The sequence below is a fragment of the Apus apus genome, chromosome 4 (assembly GCF_020740795.1).
Source record: "Apus apus isolate bApuApu2 chromosome 4, bApuApu2.pri.cur, whole genome shotgun sequence".
NCBI lineage: Eukaryota > Metazoa > Chordata > Aves > Apodiformes > Apodidae > Apus > Apus apus.
The window spans coordinates 105,924,390-105,941,282 of record NC_067285.1 but is presented as its reverse complement, the minus strand read 5'-3'; the positions used below and the strand labels follow the sequence as shown (position 1 = coordinate 105,941,282).

At 37.5% G+C, this 16,893-nt stretch overlaps 1 protein-coding gene across 2 annotated transcripts in view; it reads left to right on the top strand.

Moving 5' to 3' along the window:
- The window catches only part of FAM193A (family with sequence similarity 193 member A), an 82,413-nt gene that overhangs the window by 32,746 nt on the left and 32,774 nt on the right, over positions 1-16,893 (top strand). For both annotated transcript variants that reach the window (XM_051618708.1, XM_051618707.1), the window contains exons 2-7: positions 265-330; positions 3,046-3,291; positions 6,013-6,179; positions 6,459-6,626; positions 9,365-9,599; positions 12,737-12,861. In XM_051618708.1, coding sequence (XP_051474668.1) covers positions 265-330; positions 3,046-3,291; positions 6,013-6,179; positions 6,459-6,626; positions 9,365-9,599; positions 12,737-12,861 — 1,007 coding nt within the window. The remainder of the gene's footprint in view (positions 1-264; positions 331-3,045; positions 3,292-6,012; positions 6,180-6,458; positions 6,627-9,364; positions 9,600-12,736; positions 12,862-16,893) is intronic.

The window sequence follows — 16,893 nt, the reverse complement described above, 5'->3', positions numbered from 1 at the left end:
AATTCTTTCATCTCAGAGTTGCATTGTTAATAAAACAGCAATAGTGAAAAAGTTTAAAATACATAAATTGTAAAATTTTGCATCTGTAGAACTTCTAATACGAAAGAAAATGAGCTTTCCATCTGCAGTCAAACAGTCATTCAGGTTTCAAAAGCTGTTTTATCAACCCTCAGATACAGGGGAAGGTGGTATTTAATTTTTTTTGCTGTTCTTTTAGCATTAAACCCAACTATTGTAAACAAAGTACTATTAATTTTTTTCCAGGTGTCACTAAATGGTACACAGTTTACAGACAGTTCAGTTGGATCAGAGTTCACAGGTGTTTCTCAGGTATGTGCAGTCAAATTTTCTTGGTGTATATGAGAACAGAGTTATGTACTAATGGGAAAATGGGTATTAAACAGTATTAAATGTACTAGAGAAAACTCTTCAGAAAGATTTCTCTTTGAGATTGGGACTCAGTTAACTGAAGTCAGTTTCTGTTGACTTCACTATTCAAGCTTTAAAAAGCAGTGAAGGCTACTATTTTTGAAGTAAAATGTTATTGTTATAATAAGCTTCAAATTGGGCATAGATATAAAAAAAGCTGTGCAGTTTTATGGTAATAGTGTTATTCTTGGAAATAAATCTAAAAACATAACAGAGATGCAGTTATTTCTGTTTTGGCTTGTCCTACTTCCAGCTTTCATTTATGAGTGTTACATCTGAACATGTTTCAGAAAGTGAGACTAGGTGTTTTCTTGCAGAGATGCATCACACATTTTTTGGAGCTTGACTAGTCGAAAAATATCTTGCTTTTCTCAAAATGTACACTTTGCCTCTGATTACACTGAAGACATATAAAAATGCATATGTGAGCTAATTCCAAACTCATCTAATCCAGGAAGAGTTTACTGCTGCTGTTGAAGTGTTTGTGTGAACAGTTACTGCATTCATCTTTAAATAAGAAACTGCAATTCATAGCTTCATTTTAGTATGACAAAGCCATAATGAAAATCTGAAATGCTTACAGTCTAGGTCTTGTCACTATTCTAACCCTTATTTTATTAGGAAAAAAATTATGAGAAATTTTAATTCTTAGCAGTTGATTTGCATTATGCTCTAGGGACCAAGTGCTTTGATTTGAACTTCAAATCTGTCTTGAGTATGATCCCAGCTCAGAGATTAAGTTTTACCGAGTCTGTGAGTTAGTCAGAACCAAGGTTGTTGTTCCTGCTGTATTTGCCATTGCTTTCTTAAAGATCATGTTGCAACTTTAAGCAAATTACACACACAAGTCTTAATTTCTAGAAATCATTGCAGCATGGCTGTGATATGATTGTCATGGCCCTTTCCTTTGTGAAAGAGTGGCAGATTGTCTTAACTTCTGAACTTTTTCATTTTGTTCTCTGCTTTTCTTGCTTTTTGGAAGATGTCCTGCAAATGATGTTCATAATGATTTGCCTGCAGTAGGTATAAAGATGTTGTCATAATTCTAACAGAGACATAATCTGGCTTGAAAAACATTTATTTTTAACAAGGAAACTTCCAGGGCTAAGAGGATGAGCAGCCATGGTCTCCTACCTGCAGGGTTTTTAGGCATTAATAAGATCTGCTGTTGAATACAGGTCAGCCAAGAGGAATAGCTAACTTGAGATATTGGTTCATGCTTGTAGAGCCAATAAGGAGATGGTTCCAGCCTTTCAGAAGGCACAGTGAGTCTTCCCTCATAAGAACATTTTCTGCAAACCTGCAGTAGACACCTGGAGAAATTGTGTTCTTTTTCTTGTCTTAGTGCTTGATGTGAATTCTTGAAGTGCCAGCAGTGAGTAAAGAGATTAGCTGTGCTTACTAAATCTGCTAAATTAAATTTCTCATGAACTTCTGAAAGATAAGATACTTGTGGAGATTGCTTTAGTGTGTATTTTTTTTAATGTTTACAATTCTCAGTTTTTCTTTCCATACTGCTGAGTCTGTCAGTTTTATAAATGCAAAGAACACAAAAAATGGAGTTTGTAATGCAGTGCTGTTTTTCTTTAGATGATAGCAAAAGGGAGTTGTGCTGTTGCTGTGAGGACAAGAAAGTTAGTGAATCCTGTTATAGCTTGGACTAGTCCTTTGCTCTAAAGAACTTCTACCTGTGCATGTGCCCTACAGGTTCTTTAAAGCAGAATTTTTTTAGTATTGAGGTTGGAGCAGTATCTAGAGGGTTGCTTGAACGACTTACTTAAATTTTTCCTTTCCTTTGTGAAGAATGTAACCATTTTGAGGCTTACACATAAGGTGTTGCTAATTAAGGCAGAACTAGTAACTGTCATGTCAGACAAATCTGTGATTCTGCCTTTAAAACTTGTTTTGTTTAATTCATTATATCTTCGCCTATGTCTTGTAAAGTTGGGCTCTGTTTGGCTTGTGCTGCTTGACATGTTTGAGAATCTGTCTTGGTAGTTTCACGTCTGAACCATAATTTCATGCTTGGTGAAAGTAAGTTTTGAACTGCCTTGTCTTCCTAAGTTATCAAGTCTATTCGATAACTGATAGTGTTTTTTAAGACTCTACTGATTTGTTTTGTTAAAACTGAGTTTTTTATTTTGTATCAAGCTTAGCTGAAAGTGTCTTTGTGTCAGTTAGTTAAAAGGAGGTGACACAGAACCTCAAAGAGCAGTTGTTCTTTCTGTCTCTGAGAATGACACCAGTAAAAGGCATCGCACTAACCCTTTTTTATTTTATGCACTAGATTATTGCATTTAGGCTGAGTTATTTTAGAGGCCAAGGCTGTAGTCCATGCTCCTTGAGAACATTACTTTTTTAAATGGGAGTGTGTTTATAATCAGAGTTGTTTGCTCCACGTATATTAAGCCTTCTCTGTTTGATCTTGAGTCACTCCTGATACTCACCATTCAATGATGACTGTTAAAATATGTTGTTGGGTTTTGTGGTTGGTTGTTTTTTTTTTTGGTTGGTCGGTTTTTTGTGGTTTTTGTTTTGTTTGTTTTTCCTCAGAATAAATGTGTCCAGCACATAGTCTGTGAATAACCAGTTATCTATCAAAATATTCATTTCTAGACACCATTTACCTTTGGCTTGGGCCAAAGGGCACCATATACAACTGGCGAGCATTGTCTTCTTTGTAGAAGTGAACGAAAAGATAGTTCGCTTTCAGAGAGCGGGATAAAAAACTCTAGCAAAACAGCACTTTCCACATCTCCAAAAGCAAACAATATGCTGCATCTTCCACTGTGGGTGTGTCCAGACTGTCGACGTACAGTTGAAAAGGAGGAGAGGCATGCTACAATAGAGCAGTCTCTTGTGGTAAGTTGAAGTGTTCGATTCAGACTAAGAAGGTAAGCTGCTATGGCTGAATGCTACTTTGTGCTTTGGAACCACTTTAGCTGTAAATGCTTAGAAAGTGTTTTAGGAGATTTTGACTAAACTGAACAGGCAAGTTATTCCAGAAATGCGGAGTTCTGATTCTGAGTCCTGGATTTTTGACTAGAGCAAGGCTTGAATTTGTTTCTCGATGTTTTTTTGCCCTTTCAATTTGTTGAATCTTCTACTTTGCCCTGTCCAGTTTTACTTAAGTTTTCTTTCTTCTACTCTTACCAATACAAATTTCATCAGTACGCGTTTTTCTGTCCTCTGTCTGCTCATGTGCACTTCTGCCCTTTCATGAGGCAAACTATCAGAATTTTCTTTGCTTTTTCAGTAGTATTCTTGGGTCACTGCACTTGCACTGCCACCTTCCTGCATGTCTCCAAGTTTTGTCATCTTTTCTTTCCTGTTTTTTTTAATAAAGAAGCACAGTTCTGCATATTATGCATGTAACAATTTCTTATTCTTTGTTGTAGCACTGCAAACACTGATTTAATACAAGGTGCTAATATTTCTAGTTGTGATTTTTCCTAAATTGAGTGTTAAAATATATTTTGAATGAGAATTCAACCTCACTTAAGAGCTGTGCTCAGTGTAGCAGAAAAATAGAAAGTGTTCATTGACAGGTCCAGCAAAAGCCCATTAGAAGTAAGCTGTGATGCTGTACTCCAGAACCACATCTTCACAGCTGCTCTAGGAAGCCATATGCTTCCGAAAATTGGGAGCATTATAGGTTCAGCTGACATCTCCTTGTAGAGAGCTAATGGGCTGTGCACATGCCCATGGGCACAGATTTTTATTTTGGTAAACAAATCAATGTGAAGAAAGATCGTCTTTGTATAGCATCTGTTGTTAAACTCATGTTCAATGCACAGTTAACATAGTTTTTTGTAAGGAAAATTTAAGAGTATGTTGCTTGTATACAACTCGTTCTTACTGATATTATTAACAAGGGTTTGTAAAATTAAAGAGATTGCATCTAAGGGAATTAGACCGGTAGTCTGATGGTAAACACATCCTAGGGAGTTCAAAGCAGAGCAAGACTGAAACACATGATTGTTCAGCTGAATCAAAATTTTTGACATATTTAAGCTCTCTTTCATGAACTAGTGAATGAAATAAGTGTCCTACTAGTGCAAGGAAGGCAGGATTTGCTTCCTAAACATTTTGTTAAGTTATAGATACTTGAGGTAAAATTTACAGTTTGTTTGTTTGGTTTTTAATTTGGCAAATGTCTGATTTTAAGAGGACTTTTTAAAAGCAAACAGCAAAAGGATTTTCCAAATTGGGAAGCTTGACTTCAACTAAATTTAAACTACATTGATTCAACTTCAAAATAAATTGACGTGGCTAGTCAAATTAGAGAAACCAACTGGGGATAAAACCCAAAATGAGCTTAAAGAGTCTGTTATCAGTCTTTGCAAGCCAGAGTATAAGTGGTTTGCTGTAGATGCTCTTGTGTTTAGATTGCTGTTGCTCTTATTACTTAGCTTGATTTGTCTTGGCACCATCTCCAGTAGCTGGTCTTGCGCTGTACACAGGAGAGAGCATCCAGTCCCAGTGACAGCAGCCTTCTGCCATCTATTACTATGAAGTAGTGGGTCCAGCTGTTATAAACAAGGAGCTTTATGCTTTTTTTGCTAGAAGGGATTGTTGAACTACAGTAGTCAAGCATACTGTCAAATAGAGACTGAAGAGATATTACTAGTTTATGGTTACTCATGGATGTTGCAAGCCTTTCTTTAGCTTAGTTCATGAGTTCTTTAGCTTAGCTCAACATGAGCCGCCAGTGTGAGCTGTAGCCCAGAGGACCAACCCCATCCTGGGCTGCATTAAAAGAAGTGTGGCCAGCAGGACCAGGGAGGTGATTCTGCCTCTCTACTCTGCTCTGGTGAGACCCCACCTGGAATATTGTATACAGTTCTGGGGCCCTCAGCACAGGAAAGGCATGGAGCTGTTGGAGAGGATCCAGAGAAGGGCCACCAAGATGACCAAAGACCTGGAGCACCTCTGCTATGAAGACAGGCTCTGAGAGTTAGGGCTGTTCAGCCTAGAGAAGAGAAGGCTCCAGGGTGACATTAAAGCAGCCTTCCAGTACCTGAAGGGGCCTGCAGGAAAGCTGGGGAGGGGCTTTTCACCAGGGAGGGCAGTGACAGGAGAAGGGGTAATGGTTTTCAACTGAAAGAGGGGAGATTTAGATTAGACATCAGGAGGAAATTCTTTACCATGAGGGTAGTAATATACTAGAATAGGTTGCCTAGGGAGGTTGTTGATGCCCCTTCCCTGGAGGTGTTCAAGGCCAGGTTGGATGATGCTTTGTGCAGCCTGGTCTAGTGTGAGGTGTCCCTGTTCATAGCAGGGAGGTTGGAACATGATTATCTTCAAGGTCCCTTCAACCTCAACCATTCTGTGATTCTGTGATTGTTTATGCTGGTGTTCGTAAAGGTGATAATTATGACCAACATACTTTGGTTATTAGAAATTAAACTATATAATTAGATTTCTCAGTTATTCTCTTGCATTTATTAGCCTTTTTGAAGGTAAATTCTTTGTGCCTGGTTGCGTGTCCTCCCAAAATACATCCAGCACTAAGAATTTGCCTACCTATTAATTTTTCAGACATCTACCTTAAAAACTGAAGGCTGTGTTTTTTCCTTTCAGAGCCAAGATTTCCTTTTGCACATGCCTCTTGGAAACAGTGGATCACAGCAGGAATCTGTAGGAGGAGGAAGAGTAACTGTTGGTGCACAGACAGTGCCTGCTGCAGACCTTAGCAATTCCTCTCCTTCAGACATAGTGTGCAACTGTGAGGCCTGTAATGAGCGCAGGTAAGGACTGAATTCCAAGTCAGCAGCACAGTGCCTGTAGTCCTGCTGTTGGCAGTGTTTTAGCTTTTTTGTTGGTATATACCTAAAGTCTTTAAATGGACTATCTGACAAGAATAGTAACTTATGGATGGCAGCTTTTATCCAATTTTGGCATGTCCTGTATTTCAGGTATTTTCAGATGTACAGTGTTTTTCCTGAAGAGCATTTTCAGAGTGGTAGTAATCAACTCACCTGCGTGATGTACAAATAGAGAATAATTTTTTTTGTCATTACTTGCAGAGAAAATTCAGCAGAGCCTGAACGTGAACCTCAGCAGCTCCAAAATTACTGGTCAGAAGTAAGATACATGGTTCGGTGTATATATCGCCAAGCTGGGACCCCTTTGGCAGATGACCAAGACCAGTCTTTGGTACCAGATAAAGAAGGAATGAAAGAGCTGGTGGATAGGTATAGCGATATCAAAAATATCTATTAATTGCTAAGAAGATGTTTTAAATTAGCTTTTAAGTAGTTTGGAGTATTGCTTTTTAATAGAACTTACAATCTGTAAGTGTGATTGCTGGGAATTATTTGCTCTCTGCTAGAATCAGAAGTCAAAACAGTCAATTCTACTTCATGCAAGTTTTTAAATGCTAGGTTGAATACATGGGAAGATTTGAAGTTTGTTTTCAGTAGATAATCACTAGATGAAGTGGATTCAGAGAACTCTCATTTCAAAAGTTGAAACTGTAGCTTTTTAGCTGTGAAGTTGAAGATTAGTTTAATGAGATGCTCAGTTGTGGGGTTTTTCCTTTTGAGAATGATGTGGCTGTCCTTAAAGTGCTCCAGGAGGTTCATCTCAGTTTCTGTCTAACTGAATGTTTGGTCAAGGAATAGTGGCTTTCCTTGGTTCTGTTCTTAATTAACATACTAGTCTGACAAACTAGTTCTTATGTGGAGTTTCTAGTTGAAGCTAAATTCTGGCAAGGTAAATAAACTTTTGAAAGATTGTAGTCATCTGACACTGCTCTTATATGACTGTGCTCCTGAATCAGCCTTAATAGATAGTTCAGTAAGCTTGTTGCACTTCTGTTATATAAAAATGGAGTGTTTGGTTTTGAACACAACTAGTGTAAAAGTAATGTCGCTTGCCTCCCTGTTAGTCACACTTGGTTTATTTAAGTGATCAAAATATGCAACATAGGCTTTGAAGTCAAAGATGCTTAAATGTTGCCCAGTGTGTAGGTAATTAGAACTGAGTCACAGCTAAAATTATTATTTTTTTGCAGTTTCTCTTTAATGCAAACATTTTGGATATTGGAACACTTATTGTGTACCTTTCTTTTGTGCTTAGAAGCTTTGATTTCTGTATAACTTTTTTGCAATTTTGAGAGTGATTATTAAAATACAGCATTAGAAACAATCTCAGAAAGGAAACCTTAAATGTCAATATGGTAAGATTTCACTTGAGTTCCTTATGGTTTCCAAAGCAGGAATAAAATCAGGATACCGTGTTTGACCAGACACCAAGTCTGCCTAGTCTGGTGCCAGTATAATGCAAAAGTTTTTAACAAAGCTAGTCAATGTAGGTATTGAAAATGTAAAAATGAAACAAAGCCAACCAAAGCAAAAAATCCCCAAACAAACCATGTAGGTACCATGAAAAGATCATGCTTTGTCCAAGTAAATGTGTTTAAAAGGCAGAAATTCTTTATTTCATGCTCTGCTCTGACACAGCTGGCGAGAAACTGACTGTCTAGTCTTCTTACTTGACAATAAATACTGGTGCCAGTTACTGTCCTTGTTGTATGTTTGGAGCACTTTATGGCAGTACAATAGTACTCTTGTTTTGTGAGTGATGAGGGAAGAGCAGGGACTAGATAGCAGCAGACTTAGATTAATCTCACTTTCAATTACTTGACTAATCCTTTTCTTCTTCCCTACCTCCCTGTGCTGTAAAAGACTGGAGGCAAAAGCTTAAACTCCTTGCACAGGACTTTAAATAGTATAATTTCACTCTAAACTGCTTCAAAGCAGCTATCATGTTCAGTTTTATTCTGTGTGAGGTGGTTCAAACCCGTATCTCACTTCCAGGAGAGTGTAAGACCTAGCCAGATGTATGCTGTCCTTAGCAGGAATTCCTGATTCTCTTTGAAGCTATGTCTTACAGTGGCAAGTCTTGCAGGTATTGAGTGGCTGAATCGAGTGCATGGGGAGCAGTGTGGTTCTGGAGCTTCAGTGTTGGTGTACTTCCCTGGGACAACTGAGTCCCAAACTCCAGTCCCTATTCTAGATTTAAAAATAAAATAAATTAAATATGCTAGTTACTTGCAGTTGATTGCAGTTAGGTGCTACCACAACGGAGTGACCCAAGTCATGTTGATGGATGTTCTTTTTGGCCCCGTGAATCCCACACCTCTGCTATGCAGTAGCACAGCTTTTATAAAAGGTGTAAAAAATGTCCTTACAGAGAAGATCTGCAACTTGGGGTAAGAAACTCTCAAAGAAGGTGAGAAAGAGTTTCATGAATGAGTGTCATAAAAGCTTGGCAGTTGTGTGGCACTTCAGCTCAACAACAGAAATGTCCCTGGAAGCAGTCACCACATCCAGCCTGATTAGTATGAATTTAGGCATGTTCTGGCTTGCCTAAGAGGCCAAGCTCCTTCAGTGGCTTCAAGTAAATGCCAGTCCTTCGTTGATATTGACAAGGCCTAGATCTGGCTCTTGCAACTGGATGTGGCTCTTAGTGCCATGGTCTAGCTGATGTGGTGGTGTTAGGTCACAGGCTGGACTCGATGATCTTAAAGGTCTTTTCCAGCCTTGGTGATTCTGTGTAACTGGGACATTTATTAGGGCTGTAATGGATAAGTTGTAAAGAAGCATGTCTGAAGAGTCAAGGTGTCTGTAGGGCAAATTGAGTAAAGGTTTTTTAGCTCACAAGTTGAAGTGAAATACTGAGATCCTGAATTAATTTGTTCCTCAGGTGTGCAAGCATCCTAGTCCTAAAGCTACACAGGAGCTCAGTTCCACAGTGTAGAAGTAGAGAACTGGACTGTGTTCTCCTAGATTTAAGGTAGTTCTGTAAACCCTAGCCGTTGTTTCTTTTTGATGACAATGATGGTAACTGGTCAATATTTTCAGGAAAGTGAAAATTGTTGATTACATGCATTTATTTTTTTTTGGTCACAAATATTCTAAAAATACAGGCTTTGTGAAAGAGATCCCTATCAGCTTTACCAACGGTTGGAACAGCAAGCTAGAGAATATGTGCTTGAAATGAAGGTTCGTCTGCTCAGACACTTGTCATTGGGATCTAAAGTTGCATCAACATTAGCAATACAAGGGCCACCACAGGCACATCAGTTCATCTCACTCCTACTTGAAGAATACAGTGCACTCTGTCAGGCAGCATGTACAATCAGCGCCTTTCTAGTTACTCTGGTAAGACAAAAAATAACCTATGTGCTTCTACTTGCTAGGGGTAATGCTAGCAGAGCTGTTCTGGGCTCTTACAGTTGTCTTCTGTGGTTTGTAAAATGTAAGGTGTTTTGTGTGTGCTTGCTTGAAGGCAGGGAGATTCTGAAAATGCAAATTTAATTCTTCAAAGATTTAGATTAGGCCTCTCTTACAGTGAATTGGCAAAATTATTTCTTGTTTGAAGAAAAAGGTGTGATGCTGTTGGTGGCATTTATTCTGAAATTAATCTTTAAGTAAATCTACAACATTTTAGATAAGGCCTTTAAAAATGTGTGAAACACTTCTCTGTTAATCTTTAATGGTCTCTTGACAATCACACTTAAAGGACCCAAATTTTTACATGTAGCACTAACTTAGATTGTTTCGATGTTCAATTTTTCTTTCCCTTATAAGCAAGAATACTGCTTGAAAAGATAATCTCTTGCCTCAGAATTAATCTTCTATGTTATTTATTCTCTCTAAAGTTCTGTCCTTCCTTAAGTGCTTATTCTGTCAACTGATTTGATGTTAGATTTTGGATTATAGTATAGATTATATTCCATCCATCTCACTCATCATGAGTGAGTAATACAGTAAACAAATTCTGTAATTCAATTTGCTTGAGGGTTGAGAAGTTTATGAATCCTGTTTTTTTTATTGATTCTTTCCTGTACATCCTTTCTTCATGTCCTTAACCTGTACATCCCTTTTCTTGTGTAAAACTTGCACAAGCAAAAAACCCAAGAGTGGATAAACTGGTAAACTTGAGTTTTATTGCAGATTAGAAGAAAATTGCTGTCTGGGTACATAAAGAGAGGAAAAGAATAGGCAGTTATAAGGCTATAGGGGCCACAGGGGAGAAGTATGTAAAATGGAGGGGAAGTAGAGTGTTATTACTGAGGTAGGGCTGTTAGTAAAATTGAATTGACAAAGCAGGAAGATGTTTCTATTAAGAAACTGGAGCATATTTGAGACTTTTTTCTATTGTTGATGCTCTGTATTTGCTGTTGTCTGTATTGTCTTCCTCAGCTTTATCACTTTGTTATACCTGTGACTGCCGTCCCCAGTTTAGTGGCTGCTTTTAGTAGTCATTAAGTCTCTAACCAGGTGCTTGAGAGAAGATTGCTCTTCAGGTTGATTTGCATTGGAACTTAGAAATTTGTTCAGCCAAAAAGTGGATAGCTTACAGTACAAAAGGTAGCTTTCTCAATGTAGATCTACTGATAATGTACCCATTAGTGACAGAACTACTGAGCTGATCAAAAAATAATACTTTATTTTTCTCCTGGTTATTACTGTGAACTAGTTATCATAAAAACTTAGCAGGTATGAGAACTTGAGATAATAGCCATGAAGAGACAGAAGATGCTTGAACTCCCTAATTTCCTACCCCTTTTCTGACAAAATTAAACGTAAAATAAAATTCCTATTATTAAAAAAAAAAGCATAAGAAAACACAAAATAACCCACATTTTTTGGTCCTTTTTCTTCTGCAGTCTGTAAGTACTGAAAACTTCTTTCTATTAAACTGTGAGATTCAGAAACTGAAATGTGAGAATGTAGGATACTGTCTCATGTAATACATTTCCTGGTTTTATTAAATAACCTTTTTATTAACTGGAGTAGTATGTCACAGTTTTCAGTGCAGGCAACGGGGTCACTAGCTTTTTCAGTGAGCATGATTGTTTCCTCTTAACATACCAGTCCGGTAAGGAAGGAGTGTTTTCAGCTGAAATACATAAAAGGCAGGCAGGATCTCTAAACTTAGTGCCGGCTTCCTTGAACTTCCACCTGCGAGAAACTTAATTTCTCAATGAAATTAGGAACAGTTGCCCTTCCTTTCAAAGGAATCCACCTAACTAGCAAAGCTCAAGAGCAGGAACTGAAGTCTTGTTCCCCACCAGGGAATTACCCTTTATATTGAGAGTGACTTGTGGTCAGTGCAGAAGGGCCCTCAAGTACACAGTATAGCTGACTAGGAGGGAAAACTTACCTGTATTTTTTTGAGAGAGATCCTGTACTCTGTGCAAGCTGATATACAAGATTTTATAGATAAGTGTTGACTGATCTGTTCACAGCATAATAGGGAATGACTTAGGTAATCAGCCTCAGTGTTGACCCTCGAGAAATTACTTGCAATTTATAAAAATATATTTTAAACACATGATATTCAAAGCGAAATGCTGCATGTGTCTTGTGCAACTTGAAAAGAACATCGACCCTTCTTAAATAATAAAACTCCAAACTTGGTTCTTTTTTGAATACTGATGGTCTTCTGTTTAGGTCTGATAGAAATATTTGGTTTTTTAACCCTCTGTGCTTGTTCCAGAGTACTTTGAAATTCCAGAGTATTCTGGTATTTCTGGGTACTCATGGTTATAGGGCATAGGGCTCACTTGCTGATCTGATGCCAGAATGCTTGCAGATATATTTGCTGCATGGGGGAGTCCTGGTATAGAAAATCTCCATACTGCCTGTATGTGGGAAGACTTAATGATCCGAAAAAATATTACTGAGTTTTGATAACAGTAGATTTAAGTTTTAGGTCTTGATATGATATAAAATTATGTATTAAGTAACCTCAGATAGAAAAACATGCTACTTAGTGGAGAAGTTATCTGGTGGTCTCTTGTCTATTTAGAAAACAATTTTTTGAAGCTGTACTTGAGAATAACTGCTTACTTGATAATGTCAGTTTTAGATTACCACTTGCCATCTTATATATATATATATATATATCTCTGCTTCTAGATAAGTTCAAAGAACTGAAAAATAATCAGAGATGGTTAATTGTTTTATAAGAAAACCTAGGAATAAGTAACCAGTTCAGATCATAAAATACATCTCAGTGCAGAAATTAATGGAAGCGTTAAAAACAGATTTTTGGGTTTTTTTCTAATCTATGACAATTTAGAAAAACAGGAAATGAAGCTATGGTTATTTAAGTCATTAAAGATTTGCATAATTTTGAGCTTTTGGATAGTAAAACTGGGTAAGATCTGAGCTGGATAATCCATCCTTTATGTTGGAAATTAGATTTTTAAAATAAATTCTTGCCTTAGCATTTGTTTTTTATTATTTTCTAACCCTGGATTATTTTTGGTTGTTTTCTTCCATTGTAGGAAAATGAACATTTGAAGAAATTTCAGGTGACATGGGAATTGCACAATAAGCATCTGTTTGAAAATCTGGTATTTTCTGAGCCACTCCTGCAGAATAGCTTGCCAACATTGGTGTCACAATTGAGGTAGAGTTTAACTTTTCTAATTTAAAAAATAAATTAAAACCCATGTTTGCAACCACAGTGTTAAAAAAAAATTAATTCTCTGCTGCTTCTACAATTTTAATAGGTAAAAATTCTCATTGATCTGTCTTGAGAATAGTATTGTTGATTGAGCAGGCTGCTGTCATAACTGGCTTGTCTGAAGAATTAACTACCCTAATCTGTTTACTCGTAGGCTACCTAGTAAAATGACATGAAAATGCTGATGGCAGGACTGAACAGTACTGTTTTCATTTGTCATCAGGCCTTGGTACTGTCTTTACAGCTCTACAAGTGAATTAAAGCCTCTGCCATCATGCTTCCCAGAGAGCACAAGTAACTTACTTCAGAGTTTTAACCAATCTTTTCATTGAAGAAAGAAAAAGAAACAAAATCCCTTGCTATGTGTTTGTGGGTCTGATGACATTTGTTTCCTGCGACTTTAAAATGTGTGGTTTTTTTTTTTAGAAAGGTTGCTCTGCTTGTAATTTGTGTACCTGCAAAGTGTTTAGGTTTTTTTTAGGGAAGAGGTGTTAACTCATAGAAATTTTGTTCTTTATTTTAAATCTGTACCTTTTTAAAGTATAGTCGTGGATGGTTTCTTTTGACCTCTCTTGTTTCATGTGATTTTAAGGTTTTGTCTTTAGTATTTTTCCATACTGCAAGAGTATTTTGATTAAGTCTGTCAGGAGATGTTGCCCACAGTGAATAAACAAATGTCTAAGTTCTCCTTTTGCTAGTAGATACTAGAAAAGAAAGCAAGAAAAAGCAAGAAAGCTTGTCACTGGGCTGAGCAAGAAATCTAAGGTCCTTCAGAGTATTTTGTCTAGCTGGCTTACTTGAAACTGGGGTACAGAAAGCCTTTTGTGTGTATGTTTGGGTTTTTTTGTTTGTTTTCCAGGCAGGTAATTCTGTTTCTGTGTACAAAAGCATGTTGTTCAGTCACATGTTTTCTGAGTGATCTATGTTTGACTTGCCAGTACCACTGATTGGGTCTCCATATTTTCTAGCAAGGCTTCCTTGCACCTCTTACTGCAGCAATCCTTGCTGTATCCAGACTGTTCACATTGCCTTCACCTGCAGAAATGAGAATGATCGTTGTGAAGTTAAAGGTCATGGCTTAACAAAAGCCTTGAGTTGTTTTCATTTACTTGTTGTTGTCAAGTGCTACTGCAATTGAAGTCTGGGCAACAGAAGGTGCTTCTCTGCAGAACTTCACTGTAGTGACAGATACCTTTGAGGCTTAGTATGATGAGATTAGAATCTCTTCCTGCAGGAATTTCTTTTCAAGTGCATCTGTGTTGGCTTGATAGCTCTAAGGGTGTTGCACATAAACTATGGTTTGGCCTAGATTAAGTCAGCATGAGCTTCCTGTTCCATGATTTCTAAATTATTTAGTGTTATGTCTGTTTCTTTGGTAAACATAGATGACCTCTGTTTTCATCAAATTCCAGGACTTTACTGCTAAGTTTTTTGGATCTTGAATTAAGAGAATTGGGTAGCTTTTCCTGAGAAATGTTTCTGGAGGATAATGTCTCCTCTTTTGGGAATTGGTGGAGTTCTATCAGAGAGGCCTCACATGGAGAAGTAGGGCTCAGCCTAGTCCTCTGATGATTTGATCCATAGAGAATCACTTGCATGCAGTAGAGAAGGTGTTGGCAGAGTTTTTTCTTCCTGAAGAGGAAATGTCCCTTATTTAAATTTCTAAATCTTTTGTGTATCTCTGGCTTTTTCAGAATGTATGGTTGGTGGGCTGTGATGAGTTCCAAGAGTGCTTCTCAGATGTCAGACTACAAAAGATGTTCACTTAGGAAGGTTTGAACATCTCAGTCTTGTGGGAATGGAGGTTACCATCTAATATGAGATCAGCTGTATCAGTGTTTCACAGGACTGGTCATCTACTCAGGATAAACTGCCAGGGTCTTAATGTGTTGTATCTTGTTCTGCTACCTAGTCAACAACTCTGGTTTTCCTGGGAGGCACACTCAGTTGCACAGTCTGGAGTCTGAACAGCTGTAAGATCTGTCCATATGCTTATCAAGAGTTGATTAATCAGTAGGGCTTCTAGATCAGACACAGCATTTCAGACAGTTGTATTTTCATAATCAGTATTTAGGGGAATCTAGTCACCTACCTTTCACAGGTGAGTGACTGTGCTTCCTGATGAAAATGTCCATATGAAAGGTTTCTTAGAGGTTAACTGTCTCTTCAGTTAAGATGTTTTTGATTATATGCAACCACTGGCAGAGTTGCCTCCTACATTCAACAGGCTGCTTAATTTGGGTTTGGTAATGAACTAATAACTGACACCTGAAGATTTTCTGTCCTTTTTGTTTTCCCTGTGTGGAATGGGACAGTGTTCAGGGTATATGTGCAGCTTCAGGTAAATGCTCTTGGCCAAAAAATTCTGGGTTCCTGTTCAAGATATACACATAGAGTAGGATCACTATCTACAGGTGTGCCTTGGAAGATTCAGTTACTGTAAAGTAAGCAATTCTTTTTAAGTTTGGTGTTTGTGTGATGCTTTTTATGGCTTTGTTACAGCAGTCCAGGAATATATTCCACCTCTGTTTGCAGGACTGGTAGACTGTTGCTTTATATTTGCCGCAGAGGGTAAAAGTGTGTTTAATAGTAGCATGCTAATCTTTACTCTAAAGTCACAAGAAAAATTAAAAGTTGAAATGCTTTTGCATTAATGTTAAGTTCTTTTGCTTCTGAGAGTGTATTTTAAAAGATTTTGTGCATAATTAGTGCTTGGAAGAATAGTACTATGCAGCAGCAGCTACGAGACAAAATTCTTGACTTTTGTACAGTACAAATTAGAATTTCACAGAATAGCATAATACTAGAAACAGTTCAAGAATACTAGTAAATCATGATCTAGTAACAAGAATTACAATGTTTGCACTGACAGTGAGGAACTGTTATATCCTAAAATCACTGTATCCCTTTAAGCTGCTTTTTGTATTCTCCCAAGCGTGGACTTGGAAGTTTTTTAACATGCAGGATTCCTTATGCACCTTTCTGAAGTGGTTGTTTTGCAGGTTCTGGGCAAAAACAATAAAATAAACCAGACTTCAATTTATTGGCAAAGTCATGCTAACAGCTGCAAGCTAATGCTGAGTGTTTGCTCAGCTCTTCATTATACTTAATTGCCATGTTAAAATTAAGGGCTTGGTTATTTGCTGGATGATAGGCAGGACTATGTAATTCATAGGTTGGGTTAGCATCCTGCTGCAATGGAAATCTATAACAAACCTTGAAATGGTGGAACTGGCCTTAAATGTCAAGTCTTGAGATGCTCGAATTTTGGTTTTTGGCACTTGCTTTGACCACAGAACCTCTGCCTCATTAACTACCAACCATTTTCCTCCTAATTACTCAGTAGGAGAAAAGTTGAAAAGCGCTAGTTTCTTTCTGTTAATTTACAGGTCATTACAATTTAGTGTGCTTTAAACACAAATTATCTAATAGAATTTTGTATTTTTATTTATTTCTGAAGTCCAGGTTTCGTGAGTTTGCTTATTTACTTAAGTATCATAATGATGATGTTCTTTAATAGATTTTTTTCAAAGGAAAGTGCTGTACAAAGATGTAGTAGAAAGGAAGGTAAAATCAGTCTTCAGTTTCTGGGGCTCCTTACATGGACAGTCATCAGTGAATGGCATGGCCACATTTTGAACTTGAGGCTACTTGAGTGATCATGGATAACTGCATCCAACCAAATTATCTCACTTGCCTCATCCTACAGCACTTTTGAGCTGGGATTCCAACTCATCTAGTCATCTTTTTAGCATTGATCATGAGAGTTCTGATAACAAGCTTCTGTCTTTATTTTTACTATATAGCTCTGCAGTAAATAATCAACATGTATATTTAGCCCATAGAATTTGGTAGGATAAATATGTAAAACTACAACATTTGAATAAATACTGCTCAGTAGGTTTGACATCTGGTTGCATGTGGGAAAGAGGCTCTAGAAATGTTGCACTTCCCACGTTCTTGCTATTGTTGGTT